Source organism: Parus major, chromosome 5 (genome assembly GCF_001522545.3).
Source record: "Parus major isolate Abel chromosome 5, Parus_major1.1, whole genome shotgun sequence".
NCBI lineage: Eukaryota > Metazoa > Chordata > Aves > Passeriformes > Paridae > Parus > Parus major.
The window spans coordinates 29665712-29687680 of NC_031774.1; the positions used below are offsets into that span (position 1 = coordinate 29665712).

At 35.8% G+C, this 21969-nt stretch overlaps 1 protein-coding gene across 27 annotated transcripts in view; it reads right to left on the reverse strand.

The window, feature by feature from the left end:
• The window catches only part of GPHN (gephyrin), a 264585-nt gene that overhangs the window by 155361 nt on the left and 87255 nt on the right, over positions 1-21969 (reverse strand). For all 27 annotated transcript variants that reach the window (XM_033515109.1, XM_015630244.2, XM_033515125.1 and 24 more), the window contains exon 3: positions 3407-3464. In XM_033515109.1, the coding sequence (XP_033371000.1) occupies positions 3407-3464 (58 nt within the window). The remainder of the gene's footprint in view (positions 1-3406; positions 3465-21969) is intronic.

A 21969-nucleotide genomic window follows, 5' to 3' on the forward strand; every position in this document is an offset into this window, starting at 1 on the left:
AAACTAATTACCACAGGAGGCAACCACTTAGCTTTTTTCTCTACACTGGAATATCTGTCTCATGGTACAAATATTATAGGAATGAAATGTTCTGGCAATGTCTTTCTTGTGCATATTACTTTCATGAATTAAGGACCTGCTACAAAACTAATTTCTGGTCTTGGGATGAGATGCATGCATATATCTACATGAAAAGTATGTACAAAAGCATATAAAAAACCCAACACAAAACAATTAAATTTATTTCTGCTGTTGATATGCAAATCCTAGCAAACCAAGTATATTTTTTAGAAATCTGTTAATGAGTGATTTTCTCATTCTCTAAGTCTTCTTCTATAACAAGCACCCTTTACCACATCATATATTTCCTTTGTAATGGCAGAATGTGGAAATCAAAAAGACCATCCTCTCATGGTACTATAAACTGTAAGATGATACATAAATCTATAGGCACATCATGGAAACTTTCCTTAATCTGTAATAGTCATTAATTTCTCTTTATTCTTGAGACAATCTCCTTGCTGTTCATCAAGACCAGTGTTTCCTGATATGCTCGCCAGGCCCTATGAACATGAAATCATCATTTGGCTTGGAAAACCTCTCCTTCAGGTACACACTGTTACAGGTGGGTGAGGAACAAAGCTGAAATCTGACAATGCTTTTTTGCTAGTTTGAAAAGCTTGTTGCTTACAGGACAAATATTCTGATGAGAACAGAAGTCTAGAGAAAGTTGAAACAATGACACTTTCTCAGAAATGTGCTGCAGTTCCTATATTTACTGTCTTTTTCAGTTCCAGAAGTATTTTAAAACCAGCAAGTACTGAAAACAAAGTGACATTGCTTTAATTGGTGTAGAGGAATGACAGCAATGCAGGTGGTAGTACATCCAGTTATGCACTCTCTGAAAGCTTCTTCTATTGAAGTAGAATATCATGTAATAGAAGACAAATCTATCTTCTAGAAGAGTTTTCAGGAGGGAAACCCATGATGGTATCTAGGTAAGGCTACCTGTTGAGTGCTCTCACTTTGAGAAGCTAAGTACCTATGACAAAAATCTAGGGACGGTAGGTTTCATGACACTTCGTTTCAGCCTGATGCAGATGCTGTGGAACTGTAGTGGTGATTGGTTCCACACAATCCTTCCTAAGCTTGGTATGGTGGCTGAGACTAGTTAGGGTACAGGTTATCGCTTCTGCCGTAAGTATTCCTCATTCATATGCCTGCAGTGGTGTTCTACCTAAGATGTAGTTACATGAATTAACTAAATCAATACACTGGTTTTCCTCTTAAGTTATTTTGAGCTTACTTTTTAAGGACTATCAGAAAACATGAAAATACAACTTGCATAAATATAATTCAACAATCCGTCAAGTTAAATCAGATTTTAAAAGGGAAGCTATTATTTTTGCATATTCCATCAAATTATCTTCCTTCATATTTCATGTTTACAGAGGAGAGAGATAGTTGTGACACAAAATAACTGAATTAAGGTGCACAGAAGAAGATTCTGTTCTCTCTAGAAGAAATATTCCAGTAAGCTGATTTGCCTTCTTTTTCTACTCAAATCAGCTAGGAGAGCCTTTCAGATGTTAAAGCTACCCCCTACCTTTATTGCAAGGATACTCCATCTTGCTGTTTACTAGTTGCTATTCAGAATACATATGTAAAAAACAACACTTTTTGATATCCAATATATATTTGTCTGTATTGGCATTTTCCAGTAGTGTCTTGTTTAACACAAATAACATGTGCTGCAGCTTGAGAAATGCAATCATTTGAGGTGTGAGAAGTGGCCTGACTGCCGACACAACCTCAAAACCCCATTACCTGAACAAGACAGGACAGGTACCAGAAACAAGTAAAGGAAGAGATTTTTCCCCAACCCTTTATATAGCTCTCACTTTGAACAATTAAAATCTTCCTGCACACTTACATTCTGACACAACTGAGACTAATGAGTAACCCAGCCTTTGATGCTTCCTAGGATCTCAAGCACTTAAACATCAGCTAAGTAAGAAAAAGCTGAAAATTCAGAACAGTTTTCCTAAGTATGTGACAGATTCCTGTGACTACTAATCTTGCAGGAAGTTCCTAAAAGTAAAATTATTTCTTATCTCTGAGCAATCCATTTTTCTTTGCTCGCTGAACTCAGTTTAGTATGATGAAGCCAGAAATATCAGCTTTCTTCATCTTCAACATTAACAAAATATAGGTGGTATTAGTTCTGTTACATTAAAGGAAAAATATTGTGGTTTAGGGTTGTAATTTTTTTAAACAGTTTTGGAGCACTCCTCTGAGCATCATGAAAATACCGCTATTAAATTTTGAAAGGCTTCTTTCTTTCTACTCTTTCTTTCCTTTATTCCAAGACCAAAGTCTGAATACTGGATATATCCAGTAATAAATCATGCTCCCCTCAATAAAGTTCAGGATAGAGGAGTCCATGAATCTTAGATGACAAAAATAAATTTTACCATGATGGTGTGATAACTTTGACTGATGCAGATACAGGCAGTCACTGTGCAGTGACTTGCTTGCAGTGGGTTTGATACTAATTGAAGAGGAATAAATTCTCACCATTTGCACACTGCAAAGTCATGTCTACATCAGATATTATACAGTCATTTCCCTTCACAAGATTTTAGAACTATTCTTAATCCTCTTTGCACAGCTGAAAATGAATATGTGAAACAGCACAGCGGGTTAAGCTATCACAATGAGCAAGCAGTATGTCAGACTGACCTACTAACAAGCAAATAAAGAATGAGCTACACAAACTGTGCTATCAGATCCCGGCCAAAATCCCCCCCAGTACCCATCTTTCACTCCACTGAAAAACAAAACTGACACAAATTGCTGAAGTACATTTCAGGAGTGGACTTGGCCAAAGTGAGTTTTGCTACAATGCACTTTACTTTGAAGGTAAACTTCAGTATTTATTGTTGGCGCTACTCAAAATCAAAGAGCATATAATGATATTTTGAGCTTATAATGATTTTTGACATCATACTATCTCCTTCTTAAGACAGACAATATTGAAAAATATGGATGTGCTTTTGATCGCAAAAGCAGAAGGACACTATACATATTTTTTGTTATGAAAATGTAACTCAGTGTTCATCATAGTCCTCCATCTGTCTTCAGGTAGCAAAACATAAATAGGTTGAATTACACAGGTTTCTGGCAGACAAATCTTGCTGAAGTCAGCTTAAGCTGAAGGTAAACTGTATTTGTAAAAATAACTAAAATTCTATTTTTGATGCATAAATATGGATCTAGTAATTTTATTTTAGACTCTCTCCCCTATGATACACTTCAAAGCAATAAATAACATGGCTTTTTAATGTAACATTTCTGTAATTTTTCAAACAAAGAAATTCAGTGTTGAAAAGCAGTAATACTGTACCTTGATTTCTTCTATTTCGTCTGGCACTATCTTGTATGCAGATATAGTCCCACCCAACCTGAAATCAGGAGAAGAAAAATGTTCTCAAAATCAGTAACAGAAAATACAGTATATTAATAGTGTCATGACTAGTTCCAAAACACAATATTCTTTCTACCAATTTAGAGATAGAACCCAGTAAATCCCAAATCACAAGCAAAAAACCCCCTTTCTTTATCAAACAAAAAATCCTTACATGATTAACATAAATACTAGAAACAAGGTGTCCATCACCTTCACAATTAAGTCAGCCAAGCAGAATTACCATCATCAGGATGGTATTTTTATATTAACGGCAATCAATCATCATATTCTATGATTTCTTGTTGATTGTCTAAGGCATATGGATGAGTTTAAATATTTGAAGCTCGATGTGCTTTGTGCTGGATATTTCACTGTGCTGCTACATAGTCTGAAATGCATCCAAATACAGTTTTAGAAATGGAATCTTTTTAATTAAATGTGTATGTACAGACATCACAAATCACATAGACTCTATGGTCTCCATGTTTGAAAAATCTCTGCAGTTAATGATTGGTAATAAAAAGTGGATGATGGGCAATAGCTGGCATTGACACAGAAAAAATGGAGGGTTTTGTTCAACATGGAACTCACTGAAATTACTTTTTTAAATCCTGCAAAAATCCTGGTAAAGAATAGTTCAACTACCAAAGATGTATGAATAGCATGTACTATAAATGGTGGTTAATATTACATTTTCCCCAGAGACATGCAGACATGGCTTCTTTTATTTCATGAAGCAGTCTCATCGGTAGTGACAATTCAGACCTAAAAATATACGTGCACTAATGACCTCCTGCTGGCTCTACACAGCAATCCTATTCATTTTCTGGATCCTACAAAAATGGAACTCACGTAACAAACTATTTTTTGTAAACATTTCTATAACAGATGTATTTCCTTATATCTTGAAATTATTATAAATATTGTTCAGTCTAGTGAAAAAGGGAAGAAGAGAATAACACAGAAAATACATTAAGATTTTCCACGCAAGTCCTGACTTGCCATATCTCTCTCATAAATGAAGTGCTTGAAGATTTTACACAGAGGATGAAGTCTGCACAGGAGAAATCTGAAGTCCATCACTGCTCCAGGTAACAGCAGCTTTATAACTTCCAAATTCATCACGGACAGAGTGTAGCAATTGCTCTCTCCCATTTCCTCTGCAACTTCCTTTGCTGCCGTTCATTAAGTGAGCCTAAAGTTGGAGAGAACTGAATTTTTTTTTGCCAGTGCAAGTACAAACATGAGCTTTTATTTTTCATGACTTTTGTTCAACTGGTGTTTCTAGGGATAGCTACATGAAATTGGCTTGAGCATCACGACGAAGGATTGCGTCTTCAAACCATGACAATCAATGGCTCAGATGGCACATTAACACTGCACCTGACCAGTCCTGTGCCTACTGGAGCGAGGTCTGTAAAGAAGAAACTTTCATGTACTTTGAGATCCATTCCTGCCTGCACTTTGGAGTACCCCAAAAATCACTGACTTTCTACTATCTAGCAGAAAGAGAATACAGAATCTCTCCTGCCAGCACTCCAGCAATATGGAATTCCACCTGGGAGATATCTTTATTGGCCACCCTTGGCACAACTATTATGCACTTTCTTGGAATATTAAAAAAAACTAAAAAAAAAAATTAAAAAAAAATTGATTCAGTGAACTCATCTGTCTTGCTTACACCATTAATTAGCATCCCTACACAAATAGTTCTGCCAAGTTTTCTATTAAGAGTTTAACACACTCTAAATCTGCCAAGTTGCAGCTCAATTGGTACCACTCTTAAAAAGTAAAATTTACTTAAAAAGTAAAATTTTTGCAAATTTCTTACAGCTACCACAATTCTGCATTTTTGAAAGACATATTAAAAATTATGTTACTGTTAAATAAACAAACTCTCACTGATAGCTCCAGCTCACATATGTCTTAATCCATTTACAATCCTACACTGACATCTTTATCTTAAAAATCCAGTGTACAAACATAAACAATACGAAATTTGAAGCTGAAAGAGAATCAGAGAACATTAATATACAATTTTTTCAATGTCTCAGATTTGAAATGAAGTTTTTAAGGAAGTCTATACTTTCTTCATTTTAGAACATTAGATTTCAGTCAATCTTTTAACTTCTGAAAGAGATCCACCACCACTGATTATAGTACTTGATTTAACTGGTGAAGGACAGAAAAAAGACATTTCACTCTGTATATAAAGTTTGGCTGAGTTTCACAGAAGTTTAAAGGCATCCCACACCCTGGGAGGATGCAGCTAACACAGCCACATCACTATTACCAATCTCCAACAGTCAGCTGGAGTCTTCAGTCAAGTCTGACGTGTGAGGGACTGGACAATACTGCACACACAAGTAACAGAGCAAAACAAAAACATTGTGATGATCGCTAAGAAAAATCAGCAAAATCAAGGCAAATTGAAAATCAATGCAATAATGGATATGTCCAGCTTGAGGAAAACTTTATACTTCAAGTGTTTTTCTGAATTACATTTAAGTCTAACCATCAGTTGTGGCCTGTCTGGAAGCTTGCTTGTCACTGTGCAATTCCTTGATTCGATTCCTGACATCTGAAAGAATAGAGACCAGACATACACAGGAGATTTCAGCTCTAGGATGATACACAAACTATGACAGAGGGCTTGCACATGGCATATTTTTTCACTTTGTTGTGAAAAACCTCTCTCTGCAGGTTGTTTCCTTTAGAATATTTTACAGTACCATTCTTAATCACAATGTTTCAAGAAGTAAGTGCAGTCAGAACAGCAAAGGACCAGCTAGCCTGAGTATACATTAACTACAATGGGCTTTGTATGCTAAAATATAATGCAGCAAAGAACATGCTAGAATGGCCAGAATTCAGATCAATAGGGAAACAAATTTTGTGCAGTCACTCTTCATCTTTCACATATTTTACAGATTTTATTATACTGCTCTCCATTTGAACAATTCAGCATCCAGCATCATCTAACAGAAATGGCATTTTCTCTCTGACAATACATACCCAACCTAGAGCAAAGATAAATACACAGCCAGCAGCTACTTCCAGTACACTGAAAAGATGGTTCCAAACTTCATCCAGAGAAACCTCATGTACAAAGTCTTTCTCTTCCAAACTGCAGTATTTTCGTACTATAGCAAGCCACACTATTTAACAATGAAATTATTTTAAATATTACATTTCACTTGTATATGCAAGAGCTAATCTCAAATGTGCCAGAAATTGTATTCAAATTTTGACAGACGTTAGTCTTATCAGCTCTGTATCATACCTTGAATGTAATACAGACTGCCCAATTCTCTAATCTCTTTGCAAAAGAGAAATGAAATTATTCCTAGGTATAGAAATAAGAGCTGACACAATAATAATGAAAAACCACCTCTTACACTGGGATAAACTGGTGAAAGCCTTTGAGGTAAGGATCAGAAAATACAGAAATTCCATAAAAGTAATCAGGAAATAATAAATATAATTATTTTAACAAAGGCTTTAAAATTGATAGGAATGTAGTGTCTTTTTTATCTTTTCAGACTAGGTTCACAAAAGTTCACAAAAAGGATTCAGGAGAACAACAAGGTTTCTATAGCAACCTAAGAAATTAGCAAAATAGAGGAAATAAACTGAACTCAGGCCAACACAGTTGTATTGGAACAGATGGATGCTTTACTATTTCACAAATTAAAGCTGATCATGGAAGAGAGAAAACTACATCCAAGTTAAGGAAAATTGCAAACCAGGAAGAACTGTGCTCAAATGGAGGCAATAAACAATGAACCACAGCTCAAATGAAAAGTAAACTCATGACAAAACTAAAAGAGGAATAAATTACACCTCTATTGCATTATTTTTAACAAGACCTGTTTGCTATTTGTGTTACTTCCCAAACAGTGCAAGCTGGCTGATTTTCCCCTTTCTCTCCACACATCCGTGTTCAGACAGACTCACTGGAGTATTATTGCAGAGCTCCATTTTGTGCAAGACACTTGAGCACTTGGACTGAATCCATACAGGTCAGCTTTTATCATGTGAATTCTGACCAAAGACACGAACACAATCTTTATATACAGTTCCATGTTAAGGGACTGCCATAAGAAGCTGAGCTATTGATTCATCCGTTAACTTAATAAATGAGTCATACCGAATGCAATGAAGTAAATTTTCTAAAAATAGCTTGTAGCCAGCTTGGCTGCTGTCATCTGCTGAATTTCTCCAATGCCACTTTAATTAACATTAATCTTTCTTCAGATAGATCACTGTCTAAACAATATCAAGTTGTCACTAAGCCTCCCAATGAAACTCTCCTTCATCTTTAAATGAAAGTGAAGCTCAAAATCCTCCACTTGGCATTTGTTTTCCAGGTCCATCTCACAAATATATTTGTTACCTGCCATCAGGATATTCTGTCTTTTGACTGATTTATAAACTAAGCAGATTATTCAAGAGAGACTGAACTTGGGAGCAGATCAAATGACTGGGAGCCAGACTGGCTATTTCTAATTCTATGGGCATGCTCATTTTAACACAGGCTACTGAATGAATACCTGCTACAATACTCCTCCTGCCAGAGCAAACTGACCAAGACAGCATTCTTGGCCTACTCATCTGGACTACCTTGATGTTGACCCCCATGGTATCAACAAATCAACTGGCCTTGGGTCCTCACATCCTCATAAAGTATTCCAAGGAAAGAGGCAGCAGGATTTGAAAGCATTTGAAAGCTTTTTTCTCCACTACCTGTAAGATACATTAAAAGCAGACAGAGAGCTCCTTTAATTGATAACTAGTTTCTACTGACCTTTGAAAAATTGTTAGAGCAGCCTGAGGGAGGTAGTAAGAAGGCTGCTGCTATTCTGGGCTCCCTTCCTACACAACAGAATGCTGGCAGCTACAGCAAGCTGGGCTGCAGCTCCTGTCGCTGGCTGCTCGCCAGCGATGAAGCGCACAAAGCAGCTTCCAAGGAGGATCCTGATGACAGCTTTACTTACTCAAAGGTACAAAATTATGTGACGAAGATCCACCCCAGATTTATTGTTTCTTTTGGGGTATTATTATTATTATTACTATTATTAATATTATTACTACTATTACTATTATTATTTTTATGGATTCAATAATTAGATCCTTGAAAACTTACTTCCCTCCTCCCCCAGTCTTAGGCTAAGTTCAACCTGCTGTACAGAAAAACATCACAGAAATCAAATTATTGCAAAGTATTGCAGACATGCCCTCTGTCTCTCAGTTCATGTCTCTCATGAACAACAGCTCTGAGATTAAGGCCTCAAATTTAAAGGATTCTCTCTGCCTCACCATGTCTCAAAGATTCTTTGCACTCATGAAAAAAATAAGGGGGAGGGGATTAACTCCAGAATTTTTATTCCCTACCTTATGACTGTTTTAAGGACAAAAAGTATACCCTGTTTTCTGCTGCTTTCAGGCTTTTTCCCCAGGAAAAGCAAAATGCTACATGAAAACATTATTTTTAATGAGGAAAGCCAAGTTATACTTCTCTTTCACCATTCAAAGCTGGTTTGTTGGGTTTTTTTTCTTTTTTAAAATTTTATTATAGGAAAAGCAAGACTAAATCAGACAAGATTAATTTTTTCAGACACTTCTGGCAGGAAAATATTATCACCTGAACAGTCTAATATTGGAAAAGAATAGAACAAGGATCTTTGTCCTCAACATATGTCAGAAACTAGGGATGAGGTCATATGTAGGTCATTTGGCAATCACAGGACCAGGAGCCATTCTTCCCTTCTAGCAGAATTAATCTGACTCAGTTTGAGGGAGGAAAGTTGGAACTGTTGTAAAGTATATGAATCTAGAATATACACCTCTGTGTTGTCATCCTGACCCACAGGAATTCAGAGCTTAGTGCAGTTTTCCAGGGGGAACCTGGGTTTCCCTCAGCACACAGGGCACAGCCCCGTATGACAGTTTGGGGTAGCACTGCTGCCAGCCTCAGCCAGATCGATAGATGGACTGCCTCCTCTTGAAAACATTCAACAGTTTGCTTACTGCCCAAAAATGACACAAAAGGGGAGAGGGAAGGCACAATCACCAGGAAGTCTTGGGCTTGCAGGCACTATCACCCAAAACAAACAAATCGGATAAAGAGAACACATAGAACACATGGACTTTTCACTGCTGCAATCTTACTTATTTATTTATTTTAATCTCAGCATGGGGAGGTGCATTCAGTGCAAAATCAGGAGGGATGCCGAGCTTCCATGAGAAGCAAAAACTATTTAAGTTTTGATTTTTATTAAACAAATTGATTAATAATTGCTCAGAAGTTCTATCATCAATACTTACATGCTTTGTGGCAAGAATTTGAAGCATGTAGATAGTAAATACTTTAAAACCTTTGAATAAAATGAAATTAAGTATAAACAATATGGATATTTATAACATCAAGCTTTTTTTTTTAGGATTTTAGCATTTAACTGGTAAATAAATAATTCATCATTTGTAATAGACTAGTTCTACCAGATTATAGCAATTTAAATGGTCTGAGAATAAAGTACTGAAGACTAATTCTGCATTTAAGATTTTCATTAGAGATTCAAAATTTCATTTATAATTAAAACTGACTTATAAAGTCTTCCCAAATGCCAGTAGAATCTAAAAACACTCTTGCCATGTGGACCAACAGCAAAAGAGCTCACTTCCGTGCAGGATGCATGCGTGTTTGTAGTGCAGAGGAATGATTGTACTATGCTCCATCTGATTGGTAATCTAAATATGGAATTCATACATTAAATCAAACAGACAGAAATGTCAGCTAGATTTAAGTAAAAATGTGTTCAGTGACTTTGAAAGTTCCCACTGGGGCATCAGATGCTTGACCAGCCAGCTCATTAAACAACATGAGCAAGATTTGAAATTTCCTGAGAGAAAAAATATGCAGAAGCAGACAAAAGTCATTATCACAAAACCAGTAAAACTCTCACCATTTAGACAAAGAAATATATATTTAATATCCATGTTGGGATTTAGTCAGTAGACTGAGAACTTTGAAACACCGTATGAAAAGAAGTATTTCTAGTAAGTGTCAAGACAATAATATATGTTGATCTTACTTCATCCTATAGGAAATACCATTGTAGGGCAAAGTATATATATGCATTTTTTTCCAGCAAGTATATACTTAGGAGAGGTACAGAGCATTTGCACATATATATTGCTGGCAACTGCCTGTCAGAAAATCCTCACCTACCTAAAGTGAAAGCAAAATTTTTGGGTGCTGAAGAATGACCTTTTGCCTACCTTGGAAGGCACTGCAAATTAAAGGATTTAGGTGATCTAATAAGGATTGCAATGATCTGCCTGGAAATGAGACATTTCACTGGTAAATTACCACAGCAGCTTGTAGAAACCTATGCAGGAAGATAAAGCTATTTTCACTGACACTCCTATCATTTCAGTTGATCTCTATTTGCTCCTACCCAAATGTAAAAGAGAGACTATCTGGATCAAATATTAAGAAGTCTTTCTACGAGAATAAATTGACCCACAACTAGTAGAAACCATAAAGTTATTTTTTGTAGAAATTAACATTGTCTACCTCCCCCAAAGTCTTATCCAACAAGAAATTAATTTTAAAAACATGGCACTTCCCCTTGAACCCTTCAGACTTTTTTCATTTATATGATGCTCACATTCCACTACAATACTATAATTTTCTTTCAATAACTTTAGTGCATATTTTCTCTTTCATTTTCAGACACTTGTAAGACACTTGTGCATGTGAACATGCTTGTGAACCACAGTTAGACACAGCAAGTCCATGTGCCAGTTTATGCCAAGGTTAAAAAATATCAAATGTTTATTTTAAAGAGAGGAAGTTTGACTGAGATACATAAAACCAGAAAATGGGACCAGCAACAGAGGAACATTTGATGTTGAAGAACAGGCTGGAATGAATTGCAGACCACCTTTGAATAAAATGAAATTAAGTATAAACAATATGGATATTTTTAACATCAGGCTGAAAAGTGCAGTCACAGTATTTTCTATGATCAGGCAAAAAGACATCCAGAAAATATCTTCATTCCAAAAAAATCAATAAGAATTTAGGTGAGAGCAGGATAATTCAAACTTGGAAAGCATAAAATGTGCAGAATATGTGGGAATGATCTGATCATTTCAGATTCTAGACCAATTTTTTTCTTTGCAATTTAAATCACAGGGCTTATGGATGAACACCATAAAAAAAATAAAGTAAAAAGATCCTACAATACTGAAATTGCAAGAATGAGAGAGGAGTCTCAGAGACAAGAAGCATCCAGAAAGGCTAACAAACTTGTTCACACAGTACTTCACCTTCTGGAAGCTCTAACACCACATTCCAGAAATATGTTAAGGATGTGTAAAATCGAGCTTACAACCAGTGGCAGTTTTGTTATATTTCTCCAGACAGTTATATTCAGAAGCAGAATTTGCTGGTTTTCTTTTTTCTTCATACTTGAGTATGTTTGCATAATATACATATACTGATTGCCCTGTGTGGCCTAAATGGGTGAATTTAATTCTGTTTAAAATAGTAATCTGACTCCAAGGGTGTTTTCTTAGTGTATGCCCTGTGCTGGGGAATGTGAAAAGGAAAAAGAAAAATCTGTTTAGCCACAGAAGGGAGTCAGAGGAATAAAATAACACATTTGCTCTATCTGTCCTCATACCTAGAAGGAACTTTCTATAGACAAACAGTATTACTGACAATGCTACAAGTAAGATTTCATTGCATGCCTCACATAGTTATCTCTATTTCAGATAATGTACAGTTACTTCTGAAGTCATCATCATCCATATTTTACAGCTGCTTATAAAATATCTGTATGGTTCAAACTTAAGATACTGAAAAGTACTTTGTTATTTATATATTATTGGCTATGGGTTTTTAAAACTCATTTTTGTTTTCTGTAGTTGTCATTCTCTTTTTCTTTGCATCTGATCATTTAAATGTCAACAAGAAATTTCTAAAATAATTTAAAAACCACTTGATGTATTGTCTCTGCTATTCATGCCACAACACATTACAACCCAACTCTCATTATTCAGAAACATGGCAGGCTAGGAACATGTGGATCTTGGAAAACTTACAAAGGCTTTGATTAAATGTGTTCATGCATTTTGTTCCATTCAGGTCCCAAAAATAATTTTGACTTTTAATTTTTAAATAGCTTGCACAAACAGAATCCATTGGCAAAATATAACTGTTTACTTCTCCTTACTTACAGCTTTAATTTACGTTGTAAGTCACTAACAGCTATGTTCTTCTTCCATCTATTCTGTACGATGTTCTCTTAAAGGCAAAAATAATAGTTAGAACAATCCCCTCTGGCTCCATCTTCCAAAGCCTTTCTCTCTTTTTATTGCTCCCCCTATAAATATGAGTTTAAGATGAGACTGCAAGGTTACTGAGTAGACCAGAGCACTCACTATCACATTCCTTTGGGTGACAGTGGCCATAACATGCCCCATAACTTCAACAAGCCTCCAGCAATTCCCAAGCTGAAGAACACGGATAAGGCAGAGATTTGATCTCTTCCTCAGTTTCTGCCCCAACGCAGGAATGAAAACAGATAAAGTGAATCCTGGAGCTTACATATCTGTAAAATAAGTAACTTCTTTGAGCACTGGCACATTTATTCCATGTCAGGCAGGCCTGGTAAATTTGTCTACATAAATACAGAAAAAGTGACAGGAGGAGGGTACCGTACCAAAAGCAGAAATTTTGTCTAGAAGTTTTTGCCACTTAAAAGTGTACTTGGAAATTATAACCCCACAGAGGTTGAAAAACAAAAAAATTAAAGCAGTAGGGATCTTTTACTTGCCAGCATGTCTGTATTGGTCTCCCTTTTCTCACAAACAATCAATTTCATGTATCTGGAGAATATTCTTGAAAACTGCTCAACCTGCAATCCTACCAGCAAGTACCACAGACAGCTTAGGTGTGCTCCCAGGGATCTGAAATAGCCCCTATATAAACCATGATCACAGAATCACATTGGAAAAGACTGATCATGGATTTTGCTTAGACTACACACCCTGAACCACATTATATTAATTGAAAGACTGAGTTCCTGACTAGCAGTAGGTAAATGACCAAGGTGCCCAACACTAGCATTGCTAATACTTCCCACAGTACTTGCTGAGCCACAGTGCAGAAAGGAAATCAAAGATGGTTAGGGCAAGTCTACCTGCAAACTGGGAGGGAGGACAGCACAGTGTATGCATGACTCTCATGGATAACAAAAAACAAATACATGAGGTTTGTGTACAGAGATAGTCAGGCTTTGTGAATAAACCACTGTAAGAAACTGCAATTTCTCCTGCCCAATCAGTTTACTATTTTACTCCAAACAAGCAGTTATAATTATTATGAAACCTGCTTTTTCCTACCAGAACTAGCACTAAACACCCTCACTCCTTAGACAGTAATAGTAATAACCAAAAAAGCTAGTTACAAAAGCCCAAAAATAATCCTATAATTTAGTCTATACTGAAATGAGTTGAAGTGATACCTAAACTTAGGAACTGAGCTAAACTGCAGCGCTGCATTAAGAAAGAACATTTAAAGAACTGATAGAAAAAACATTATAGACAATGCCAGTACAAGATATTTTAGGACCTTAACCTGTGGTTAAACTACAAGATCATATTATGCTGGCAATGCCATACTATAATTGCTTTACAAAGTTTTATTCTATTTTGGAATTGCCTTTGTGATCAAAGCACTTAGAAGTAGATGGGTGGTGCCCATCAGGTCAAGCAATGGAAGAATCTCTTTCATTTAAAATATAAAAGGTGGATCTAGAAAACTGATGGACCAAAGACCATTTACAAACTAAAGGAAAATTCCAGATTTTGTATCTTATAAATATTCCCCCTCCCTTCCCTCCAGCAGGATATCATGGGTAGATTTTACTAGGTTATTTTAACATAAACTATATTGTCAGCTATATTTTCATCCAGAACATGTCAGGACAAATAGTGATGCTATCCCTCCACAACAGCAGTCAACGCTTTAGTTCCTATTTCCTCCAGCCACATCACCTGACTTTAAATGCTCACTGATGCATAATGTTACCCTAGATAAGTGTCAAGATACATTTCATAGCTGCAGTGCCTCTATACCTTAAGCTGCTAAGAAGGCATGCTTCTCCAAATTCAGCAGTGTTTTTCAAAGCTGAGAAACGTGATTACCCAGTGCACATTTAGTTGGCTTCATAAATCAGACAATTATTATAATAAACGGCTTTTTAAGAAAAGATAGACTTCTCATGCTCTGAAGCTTAGATTACAGATGTTTAGTTTGAAAACCACAATATCCTCTTTCATCTTACTTAAGGAAAAGGAAATATTCAGTAAAAGCATTCCCTCACTGATTCACCTTCGCAAGTCTTATATAATCACTTGTCCAAAATCCACTTGCACTGAATTCAAAACCATATTTAAACAAATAAATAAAATGTGAGAGAAGCCTTTTTCAAATAAAAGAAAGTTGAACATGAGTACCCGATACCTGAACATGTCCATTCCAAGGTTCAGCCCACAGTTCAGCTGATCTTTACTCCACAGTGGACAGATCTTTACAGTGAAGCACAGTGACTCCACTTGTGCCACATATGCCACTACAACATAAAACTCTACAGGTAGATTTTTAAATTTCTCATTGAGTTTACATTGATAAATTCATACAGTATTGTAGCATTATTGGCATTTCTACTCTTGCCCCAGCTCATTTTCGTCCTCAGAACCGCACTGATCCATACATGAGCAAAACAGAACAAAAGCTTTCGAACTGTTTACTTCCCCCCAGTCTTTCCCCCTTCTAAAATTAGCTAAGTAAGTAGCTATAATAAAGAAATACTTCAGAGAGAGTTTTGGTATTATTGGAGAATTCTCTTGCACAGAGCAATTCAACCCATGACACAGTTTTGCATTAAATTGAATTAAAGAAAGTATATGGCACTAGGAGTCTTCTGATTTTACAATAAATTAAAATAATAACCCTAACTCTGAACATTTTCTAGTGACAGATACTTGAATGATGCATCATAATGCAAGATTGCTACTTGTTTTCTAAAATGTTTACTACCTCTTCTGGCAGAATTCTCAGAGCTTTTATTAACAACTGAACTATTAAACATAGGAGATGAAGGAAGAAAAGAAAAAAAACCAACCAACCAACCAAAATCTTGGGTCTATTTGTTATTTTCAGTGAGCTATACCAGCATCCCACATGAGATCACAGCCAACTCTGTAGCACAGTGAGAGTGGCACTGAGCCACAGCTAATAAACCATGCTGGGAGGAAAAGCATGTTGGCTTGTACTCAGCACTGGGCTACAGACATCTCTCTTACAACCAGCCAGCTCAGAGTACTCACTTGGCCTTATTTGTCAAGAGCTATTAACAAGGGAATAGGTAAATGGCATTAATTACATAATTTAAATATAAAACATATAAAATACGTTGCATGTTATAGCAGTGTAATTAGAAACAGTGTGTTATTCCATGAGAATGATGCAAAGGAATAATTCTTAGCAGAAAATGTAACTCATTTGTACCCATTTGAGATCTTTCAAATTAAAATTGGGAAAGAGTTACCTGAAAAATTTTTTGTTACTTTTCTTTCACTTAAATATGTAATTCAGTTAGAACAAAAACAGTTGTGCATCGTAAAATTTTATCAAAGTTCCTCAGTGAAAGGTTTTATAGACATTTTGATATGAAATCAAATATTCAATTTTTTTGTTTGCCAGTTTCATTTCATGTTCCATTTTTACTGGCCAAGTACAAAATATTTATTGCCAAGTTCATCTGCTTTCTTCTTCCTCATGGACTTGCTTGTGTTTTCTCAATATTTTTAGCTCAACTTGATCAGTGGCATATGAAATTGAAGTTATCCATTCAGTATTTCTCCTTTAATCCACACCCACACCCCCCAACCCATCCCACTATTAGACTTTTTATTAATAGCAGTTGTAAAACAAACACTTTTCTTATTTCATGACATAGCTTTCCTTTCATAAATTAATCAACAGTACCAGTCAGAAAAAGTTTTATTTTCTACTGCCTGGAAACATGATCTATAGCTGTGAAACAGACTATTTAGAATGGCTCTTGATTATTAGATTCTGGTGAGAATAACTCATTTTTAGCAATTTTACCAAGACCAGTCTCTTGCCTCTGCTCAGCACAAAACCTTTAAATCTTAATTTTCCTTTTCTCGAGGCTGAGTAACATACAGTACATCACTTTCCTCCAGTGATTGTTAGATTTTCCTCCTGTAACTAGCTACTGCAGAAGATGGCTTATTTTATCCTGTAAGATTGTTACAAGAGCACCCTCAAAAGAAGGAAAAGAGGCAGGCCTGCTGCAGAACACAGGAACAACACAGGCTAGTGATCAACTTAAGTTGGCGTTTTCTTCCATGGGTTTTAAGACAAAGCAGCAACAGAAACAGCTGTAACATCTGAATAGTGCAGATGTATTTGAATGTCTTATTTCATCATTCACTCCTGTTCCAGACTAATAGAATGTCAAAACATTTTCTGATAAAGTCTCTCCGCAAGAGCAACTTTTGCTGAGATAGAAAGGACATACATACACCAGCACGGAGCCCAACTTTGCTGAAGGAAGTAGTCAAATATGTCAAACCTCCTTTTCATAAACCTGTCAGTGGTCTGATCCTTTGCAGTACTCAGTATTCCTGTGTCTTAAGAAATACACATTGTTTTGTGCCCCTCTAATTGTAGAAACTACAGATGCCTACCTCTTTGTGGATATACTTACAGTTCTTGTCCAAATACATTAAGTTTCAAAACTTGCCCTTAATGAGCCTGAATAATTTCTCATTAATGATTACTGATGTTTCATTTATCCCTTCATTCTTCTCCAGTGATGATTCCAACTTAATCCTTCTGTAAACTGTCTGAATAGAATCACAGAGAACGGGGTAACACAAAAGCTTGCTGTTAGGGAAGCTAATAATTTGGAAACTAATATCTGTTAAAAATATTCAGCTAGTGTCCTGTCCTGTGCAGAAGAACAGAAATAGTACAAAGAAATCATCATTTCATGTGCCAAAGTAGCACCAAAAAATCATAGTCTTGAGAAGGTTCTGTATATATAGATCATTGCCTTAAATGAAGAGGAAAACTGGGAGAGACTGACAGAAAGAAAAGATGTGAAGTATAAAGATCCGCCTGATAAATAAAGGAACTCTATTAATAAGCTCTCATTTGAGAGCTGTTTTTCCACATAACATGAGGTTTTGGACAGGAACAGTTTTAATTAATCTGAAGTTAAAGGATATTAAGACCTCATTAAAAAGGGAGGCTTAAATCAGTTCATTATTGGGGAATGAAAGTGATTGCTAAGATGACACTGAAACAAATCTTAAGAGAAGTTATTGCTGCATTAGAGAAATAATAATAAGAAAGCACTTCTAAGTACTGCTAACTTAGCACAGATTACTGCTATCCCTTCACAGTAATCAGTGTATTAAGCTATGCAGAAATACCCAAGCAGGCAAGCTAATGAAAAGCTTGGATACTGGTAACAATGGTGTGACTGAAATCAAAAATTATGACAAAACCTTCCTGGGAAGGTTATTGTTAGTAATATGAGAATATTCCCTGACTATTAAAAATAGCTTGTGTATATACATGCTGCAGTCACCACACTGCTCATAATGTTTATTTCCTCATGTACACAATGAAAATAACAGTAGCAAATCGAAGATGATAAAATCCGTGACTGAGGAAGAAAGGGTTTGAATCCAAGGAAAATCTTATATTAGAGGTCTTGAGCATCATAAACATTCATACACTGTAAAAAACCCCAAACAAACAAACAAACAAAAAACAACAAAAACCCCTTTTGTTTAGCATATACAATAAATTAGCTGAAGAGATTAAAAGGCTTAAGAGTGCAGATGGCAGGACAAGAGAAACTCCTGAAGGAATACAAAGAAAAAACCACCTTCCTAAATGTAGAACTCACCGCTAATCAGTGGGATTTCTGAATAAAACCTTGAGCTGATAATCTCTTTTTCTACTAGATCTAGAAAAACTTGGGGCCATTTTTGTTTCATGTATACATCTCCAACATGTTCTGCTCAACCATGCAGGCTGAAGCAGACACTTCTCAAAGGCGTTTGAGACACTAGCAAAAAGGGAGGACATTTTCTCAGTTTTGACTTCTTTAAAACACACTTCCCAAAATACTTTCATAATATAAAACTGAATTTTTCGCATAAATGCAAAATATTAGAATTTAAAATATAATTTTTTTCTGAAATCTCCAAACCTTTACTATCTCATCTCTTAATCTCCAAATCTTTACTACTTCATCTACTACCAATGACAATATTAGCATTAGCAAATTATGAAGCACACAGAGATAACTCCACCTATTTGAACACTAACATTATCTTTAAATCTTACTCAGTTTTTGGTCACAAATTTGTTCCTTGAGGATGTATTTTAAAGGTTGATAACTTTTAAAAACAATACAGAACATACTGTTAAAAATATGAATCAGTCTGTGAAGTGTGCTGCTTCATCCCCTCATACACAGAATTGCCCTTGAAAAGCTATTTGCCTAAGGCTCATGGCAAGCAGCATTCCTTCTTAAGCCAGGGAGAAGTAGTAAAAAACTAAAATAACTGTATTTCTTTGCATTTTTCTGGCAAATTCCTGTTTTTAGAAAGGATTCAATGCCGAAAGATTCTGAAAAAATGCATTTTAAAGTAAACTGTACTAAAAGAATACTGTCTGAATACAGTAACATTCTTACAAGCTTAAAATACTTCATTGTAACTCACGTGAGTTTTGAAAGTAAAGATTCTAAGAGACATTTTAAATGGATTTTGGGTAAGGGTATTTACTGTGGCTTGGTGGAAAGCAAATTTTGCATTTACTTATACACACAAAACCAAGATCATCCACCTGTGGATGGGGAAGACTGGGTAAGCATCACCCCATTTGGGATAAGCTTTTTCTGGGTTTTGTTGCTTATTCTATGAAAACCAATCTTAAGGGTTTTAATGTTTCAACATTATTCAAAACTCAAATACATTCTTGAATTTTTCTTCATGGTTTGAACTCTACAAAAGAAACCTGAAATACAATAGGGTAATACTGAAGCCTCTGATCTTCCCCTGAAATTCATGCATGTTTAGATGAAGATGAGGCTCTAAACTGCATGAAACGGTTATGATAGGTTGAATTAAAACTTTTTCAAATCTTGTTCCCTAATTTTCATAGCACTGCAAATGCAGTGGAGTAGGCACAATACAGAGTTTCCTAAACAAAATGCCAACAATGTGGGTACAACTAGAGCTCCAGGCACAAAATGGACACAACAGCTGCTCATGGTACCACACGCTGCTTCTGTCCTGAATCCTGCAGCCAGCCCAGAACTACAGTGGTAAAAATCTCTCAGCCACATCACACTCTATTCTCTTTTTCTGGATGTGAAAACCAAAACAAAATTACATATTAATGTATTTCCTGGATTATTCGCAATCTATATAGTGAATGGCCTTCCTGGCTCTGTTAGAACAGTGTTTTTTAATGTTAGCAAAAAAGGGAAAACATACATTAAAGGTATCTTTAGGTGCACCTTTTGGAAAATGGAACACAGTAGACTAAAAATCACCACCTCATAAGTAATAATTACATCCTTTGTTAAAATGAAGAAGTTTCAATCATGGATTCCCCCATTTAATAGTCTCTCCCTAACCTACTCTGTTTTTGAATACTTGTTACTGAACATTTCCACATCCTATACTAAGCTATGGAGCACATTAATTGTGTAGAATGCTTGTGACAATGAGAAAAATACTGAATGAAGAAGGGTTAAGGAAAAAAAAAGAACCTGAATGTGCATTTTTTAAATAGGTGTTACAATCGTGTCACATGATACTCACTCTAGAGCAAGTATTTTCTAAATCAATCACCTATCTGAAAATGACACTAATAACAAATATCAAAAGGGTGCACTGCATTTCCAACCAGAAATATAGACAAGATAAATTCTTGTATCTGAAACTAAATAACCAATAAAAAATAGAATTTTAATAGAGTAAGAATTTCTCCTTACTGGAATATAAGGAAGGGAATGAAAATGATGACGGAAGAAGAAATGAAAAGATGAAGAAATTATGAAGAAGAGAGATGCTGTAGTTAAAGAAGGACCAAAAAGCTTACAACAGAATTCATAAGGGTAAAAAGGAAAGCATTTGCTGCTGTAGTGTAATTGTGTTTCTTTGACATAACTGTCTGGAAAATCACTTGAGGTAATTTTTCAACCCTGAGTATGTCAGTTTTGAGCTCTATGATGTCTTCATCCATAAAAAAACCACTCAAGTCCTGGTTAAACTCTTGTGATGTTTATATGGTAACGTGAATAAAGGGAAAAAGTGTAAGTGAAAAATCCATGTAAAATTCAAGCTGTAGCGAGAGAAAGTGAGAAAAGTGGACATTAGAAAACCACTTTTACAGAATAGCTATAATTTTCTCTCTTAAGCCACCATCTGTATAGATTTCTGTTGTATGCTGTTAAAAAATGATTTTATAGGAGTCCCCCCCAAAAAAGTTATGGCAGGACAATTCTAATTAAGAAAGCAATCTAGAATTGAAATGCAGTGAGTAATGTTGCATAAAAGCATGAACAGATTTCTGCATAGCAATTTTCTGTGTATCAGCATCAGAACCATTCCTAAGATGTGCAGCAATGGCTTCCTTTACATCTCTATCCTATTTTAATATTTCAGTAGCAGATTATGCAATCACCCTGGCTAACCTAATCTATACTGCAAATAGGCACACAAATTTCACAGAGGCCTTCTCTAAATAAGGCATTCCTTCAAATACTTACAGCTTAGACAAAATGTAGCCTCTCCTACAAAGAGAATCACATCCAGGGTCAGCTCACAATCGCTTTTCAGAGCAGTTCAGAAAATTAAGTAATTTTTAATAGTGAGATCAGAGCAGTGAGATTTTCTATCGTGTAGACAACCACCAAAAGCCATTTGTTAAGATGGTTCTGTTCCTCCATTAGTGGGAGTTCCAAATTTAAGTTTAGCCACATCAGGGAAGCCCTTACTTTGAAGGACAAGAGGAGTTTGCTCATGAAATGGAAAAAAATGCAAGTTTCTGGGTGCTCCATTCTTTATGAAAGTACTACTCCTGGAAGAAGTATACAAAAATTGCCATAACAGCTCAGCCTAAATGTGCACACAACTCAGTATGATGTTTAAGGTGCTGAGAAACAAATGCTTAGGGAATAAACACATGACACAGAACATGATTTGTTTCCTGGTACACACTTATTACCTCTTGCTGCCTTCGGTTCAGGAGCCTTCCTGACCTAGATGCTGCATGCAGTTCATTGGCTCTAACAGCCACAGTAGATCTATCAGCCTAATTCCTTTATTTGTAGCTATCATTTATACTCCAGGCTCTCATATGA